The 5,840-nt window shown below is 36.4% G+C and overlaps 1 protein-coding gene across 2 annotated transcripts; it reads left to right on the forward strand.

Annotated features, from left to right (window-relative positions):
- On the forward strand, positions 1–5,734 carry LOC109798606 (ATP-dependent zinc metalloprotease FTSH 10, mitochondrial). 2 transcript variants are annotated; one of them, XM_020358937.3, is made up of 8 exons: positions 1–156; positions 249–471; positions 555–626; positions 1,079–1,218; positions 2,030–2,506; positions 2,718–3,485; positions 4,162–4,389; positions 5,034–5,734. In XM_020358937.3, exons 1-8 carry the CDS (start codon positions 106–108, stop codon positions 5,490–5,492), a joined length of 2,418 nt encoding a protein of 805 aa, XP_020214526.1. In that variant the 5' UTR covers positions 1–105; the 3' UTR covers positions 5,493–5,734. The 2 variants fall into 2 exon arrangements, with proteins under 2 accessions (XP_020214526.1, XP_020214527.1); XM_020358938.3 differs by having other exon boundaries at positions 2,033–2,506.
- Positions 5,735–5,840: the final 106 nt, after the last annotated feature.

The following is a 5,840-nucleotide window of genomic DNA, read 5'->3' on the forward strand; positions in this document are numbered from 1 at the left end:
TGTACCTTAAAAAACCATGGAATTTTGATTAATAATAATGGACGGGGGGCAATTTGATCGATAAATTTGAAAAGAGAGGCACAAAAAATTCTGTTTTCCTGCACCATGATTTTCTTGAGGATTGCGCGCTCCTTGTCTCGCTCGTCACGCGCTAGAGTATGCTTTCTTTTTCTTTTAATTCAATTCACTTTCTTGCGTAACGGAGCACAAAGAGGCTAACTCTGATGCTGCTTTTATTTGAGTTGTAGAATTTGTTGCACGGTGATGGGAGATTCGGAACCCTTGCCGGAGGATCGCGGAAGAATGCGTACTCCGATGAAGCGGAAATGGTATTAGGTTTTGTTAGGGGCTACGTGGCTTCTGCCAGAGCGCGCAGTAATGGCATCATTTCCAACTTGCCTGATTTTAAATCTGTTGCCGCAAACCCTAGGTTTCGCCGGTTGTTTTCCAGCGAAAGCCCGAAGAAGAAGAGTGAGTTTTATTCGGTGATGTTGTGTGGTTGTTTTGCTGTTCTTCAGGTAGCTTTCTGATTAGTATTGCTTTGTTTATGGCAGATTACGAGAACTTTTATCCCAAGGAAAAGAAGGATATTCCAAAGGGAAACGATAAAAAGCACGAGTCCAAAGGTAGAATAAAATTCCTCTGTGTATCTGTTGTCTCCAGAATTAGGAAGCTATCATCGCAAATTGTTGAACTTGATGGTCATAACTGGTGTAATGAGTTAATGGGAGGGATATCTTTCTTGTTATTTATATGTTATGCAAGTGTTACCTATTCTTATTGCGTGAACTTTTTTTTATGATGGGAAGATAGTGAGTCAAGTAGGATTCAATACTTCTTGTCCATGACCAGGGTTCTATTTTCTGTTGAGTTCAAACTTCAGTTACAACTTTACTGTGCATTTTGGGTTTTGGAACCTGGGTTCCAATCCCAGAGTATGCTCTCTCTAAGTGGGTTGCAATTATTTACTTGGGGATCTGTATTTTTTAGTCACAGAATTACTCATAATTTGCATTCCAGTTTATTAAAGGGGTACCACTAACAACTTTTAATGCTTGAATTCTCTTTTTAACTTCAGATAACTCGAACTCAAACACAGATGAACAAGGAAATTTTAATGAAGCTTTCATGAAGCAAATTCAAAATCTAGTCACTCCATTATTGGTAATGGGGTTATTCATTGCATCCTTTTCTGTTGTTCCTCTCGAACAGCAGCAGGTAAGCATAACTTCTTTGTATTACCAGGGCCACTCCTTGTTTTAATTTGCTTATGTGGGTGAAGTTGGGTTCAGAACTAAATATATGAATATCTGCATTTTATGCAATGAATATGAATACATTGGTTTAAATAGCTTGAGAAATGAACTTTGTACTGTATGACACAACACTTGTCTTGATTCTCTTGATGAAAGGTGAAAAATGGAAATATAGGAGAGATTATGAGAAATAAGAATTGAGTTCTGTATTGTGTAATATACTACTATATTTGCTGAGACCTTCCTCTAGTACTTTCTTAGGTATCACTCTATGATTTCTTTTCTTCTTGCTTGCCATGTGTGTGTGCATGTCTGTGTGATTTACACCTCTGCCCTCTTTTTGAAGTATTTTTTTAGTAATTGATGAAATTTAACTCCTTTTAGTTAGTAAATATTCTTTGGCTAAAATTACTGATTGACTGTGATGTTATGACGGAAAGTGTGTGTGTATGTCTGAGATGAGCTTTATGCTGCTGCAATTGACTCCGTAGTTTATAGCTCTGTTAAACAAGGGTTCTATTAGGATACACTTTTATACCCCATTGCTTTTTAGCATCTGGCTGCAAATCTTAAACTAGCTTTGTTTTTGAACAATGCTTGATATTTTTCTATATCTTATTTGTTAAGAGGGTGTCATTGCATTATAATTGGGATGTGAATCCAACCATGTGTCTTTTGGCAACGAGATGCCTGTTCATTTGTGTCTGGTTTTTATGGTTTCTCTCATTTCCTTGTTATCATATTTCTGACATGGAAAACGATTTGATTCTTAGCAGATTAGCTTTCAGGAGTTTAAAAACAAGCTTTTGGAACCTGGATTAGTAGACCATATTGTTGTAACAAATAAATCAGTTGCTAAAGTATATGTAAGGAACTCTCCCCGTAATCAAACAGACAGTGAAGTAGTCCAAGCGACCATACCTGCAAAAGGATCTGGAAGCCAGTATAAATATTATTTCAATATTGGAAGTGTCGAGTCTTTTGAGGAAAAGCTTGAGGAAGCCCAAGAAGCGCTAGGCATTGACTCTCATGATTTTGTGCCTGTTACCTATTCTTCTGAAATGGTTTGGTACCAGGAACTGATGAGATTTGCTCCAACACTGTTGCTTTTGGGATCTCTATTGTATATGGGAAGGAGAATGCAAGGTGGACTTGGTGTTGGTGGCGGCAACGGTGGTAAGGGTGCTCGTGGGATATTCAACATAGGAAAAGCCCATGTTACTAAAGTAGACAAACATGCCAAAAACAAGGTTAGCAAATTTGTTTTTTCTTCTATAAATGAGATTGCTTCTGTTTTTTTTTTTTTTTTTTTTTTTTTTTTTTTTTTAATTTTAATAGCATGTTCCCCATTTTCCATTGTTATCTTTCCAGTTTTAGTGATTTCCTCAAGGGAGGAGCACTGGTGAGTAACTTAGCAACAAGTTCATTTATGAGACTACTTATCTTTTTTCATTTGTTCAGATTTTTTTTAAAGATGTTGCTGGCTGTGACGAGGCAAAGCAAGAAATTATGGAGTTTGTTCACTTCCTCAAGAACCCAAAGAAATATGAAGAACTTGGTGCAAAAATTCCTAAAGGTGCTCTCTTGGTCGGTCCTCCAGGCACAGGAAAAACCCTTTTAGCGAAAGCAACTGCAGGGGAGTCTGGTGTGCCATTTCTTTCTATATCTGGTTCTGATTTCATGGAAATGTTTGTTGGGGTTGGACCATCTAGGGTGAGAAACCTATTTCAGGAAGCAAGGCAGTGTGCTCCAAGTATCATATTCATTGACGAGATTGATGCAATTGGTCGAGCAAGGGGGCGTGGAGGTTTTTCTGGTGCAAATGATGAGCGTGAAAGTACTTTAAATCAATTGTTGGTGGAGATGGATGGTTTTGGAACAACCTCTGGGGTTGTTGTGTTGGCAGGAACAAATAGACCTGATATCTTAGATAAAGCTCTTCTTAGGCCTGGACGATTTGACCGCCGGATAGCAATTGATAAACCTGATATTAAAGGACGTGAGCAAATATTTCAGATCTATTTGAAGAAGATCAAACTTGACCATGAGCCTTCATATTATTCTCAACGGCTTGCAGCCCTCACACCTGGATTTGCTGGAGCAGACATTGCCAATGTCTGCAATGAAGCTGCTCTGATTGCTGCAAGAGGTGATAGATCACTAGTCACAATGGAACATTTTGAGTCAGCTATTGATAGGATCATTGGTGGTTTGGAAAAGAAGAACTCGGTATGTCTTTTTATATTACACACAATATTGATATGTTGCAACTAGAGAATCAAAATATTTTCCTTTGCTCATAAGTTTTGGTGGATATGTAATAGGACAAGGAAAGTGAAGGAAAAAAATTGAGGGTTCACCAGTTCAGTTTTATAAAATATTTTTCTTTTTAGATGTAATTAGTTAATATTCAATTACATTTATAATCCTATATATTTTATTAGTTTGTGTGATAAACATGCCAATAAAAGAACATTTCTAGAACACGAGACAAAAGGGTGAATTAAATGTGGTTAAGGGTTCTCTTAATAGTGAAAGTACCTTGATTTGCATCCCACTATTGTTTATAGGATTTGGAAAAGCTTTTCTTATCTTTCGAAGTAAAATATTTCACAGAAGACTTATCCAGCCAAAGTTGGCTTTAATGAATGTGAACAACATGATGTAAGCTGAAGCTTCCATCTATATGCCTTTCATTTTTATGTATGAACTATGAATGGACCATCCGTTATACTTGGGATCTTTTTAGTCCATCTGCATAACTGCAGAAATAGTTTATCTTAGGCTGTTTTAAGTTAAGACTTCATGATGTTGAAGCTGATATGCTATATTGACTTGAAAATGTTGAACTCTGCCTTTTCTGGTACTGGTTAGAGTTTTTCTGATATTTATGTTTCTTAACCAGGTTATAAGCCAGGTGGAAAGGCGTACTGTTGCTTTCCATGAATCAGGCCATGCTGTTGTAGGTTGGTATTTGGAACACGCTGAGCCCTTGTTGAAAGTAACTATTGTTCCACGTGGCACAGCAGCTCTTGGGTTTGCCCAATATGTTCCAAATGAGAACCTTCTACTGACAAAGGAGCAGCTTTTTGATATGACTTGTGTGACACTAGGTGGTCGAGCTGCTGAGCAGGTAGTTTCAACATTTCATTTTATTGTATTCCTTTTTTTCTCTCGTATACTTTTTTTGTTGTAGGACTACTTATTGAATGAATTCAATCTCGGTGCTTTAGTACTATTCAGCTGTAAATCTTAGACTTAATTACGTTTTTAGTCCTTCAAATTTGGACTATATTTGTTTTTGGTCATTTAAATTTAAAATTGATTTTTTAATTTTGTAATTTCAGAAAAACTTTTTTTAGTTCCTTAGGAGGATCGTTAATAACATAACAAAAAATGAGAGATTGAGTAAATTGTGCATTATCAAATATCAATTTAGTTTAATGTGATGTTTTTAATATTAATGGAACTAATAAGTGGATTATGTGACAGATTAAGTAATGAGTGATTTGTGTTTGACAAATTCACTAACAACATTTTGAACAAAAGGACTAAAATGTGATTTTTTCAAATTACATAGAATAAAAAAATCAATTTAAAGTTTGAGGAATCAAAATCAAGCTTGTCTCATTTAAAAAACTAAAAACATATTCAAGTCTAAATTTTATTACTGCATGATGTTGTTTAATGGCTTTTTGGTTATCTGGTATTTGATGCTTCCGTAACTTCAAAGACAAGAAAATGATGTTTTTCCAATTTCCTCCGTTGTTACTGCAGATTCTTATAGGGAGAATTTCAACAGGAGCACAAAATGACTTGGAAAAAGTGACCAAGATGACATATAACCAAGTAGCAGTTTATGGTTTCAGTGAAAAAGTGGGGCTCCTCTCTTTCCCTCAGGAGGATCAATTTGGGAGCAAACCATACAGCAGCACAACTGCGACAATCATCGATGAGGAAGTGCGTGATTGGGTGAAGAAAGCATACGAACGTACGGTTCAGATTATTGAGGAACACAAGGAGCAAGTTACTCAAATTGCAGAGTTGCTTCTTGAAAAAGAAGTGCTTCACCAAGACGACTTGGTTCGAATTTTGGGCGAAAGGCCATTCAAGTCTAGTGAAACCACCAATTATGATAGATATAAGCTAGGTTTTCAGGAGGAAGAGGAAAAGGTTGCAGAAAGCAGCAATGTAGGTGGTTCTTCAGCTTTAGAGCCCCAGGTGGTTCCGACATAGTTAAGCTTTATGTCTGTTGTTATTTATTGGACATGACTTTCTTGTTTGATCAGTTTGCTGACAGGTACAAACTAAAAGCTCTTACGGTAACTACTAAATAAAAGTAATTCGCTTCCGATTTTTTTTTTTTTTGTATGGATATGCCATAGACTGGTCAATCCAACTATTGTTTGTAGTTCTACTGTTACATTGAAATTTTCATCCTGTCATCGACAGACAACAATGCATGTACATCTTGTTCATCTTATTGTCCCACCAACTGTCATCTGAGTTGCTCATGATGTTTGCTTGTGCTCGTGTAAAATATTCATATTGTCTACTAGATTATCTTTAATATAAGTAATTACG

This window comes from Cajanus cajan, chromosome 8 (genome assembly GCF_000230855.2).
Source record: "Cajanus cajan strain Asha chromosome 8, NIPB_CcT2T_4, whole genome shotgun sequence".
Taxonomy (NCBI): Eukaryota; Viridiplantae; Streptophyta; class Magnoliopsida; order Fabales; family Fabaceae; genus Cajanus; species Cajanus cajan.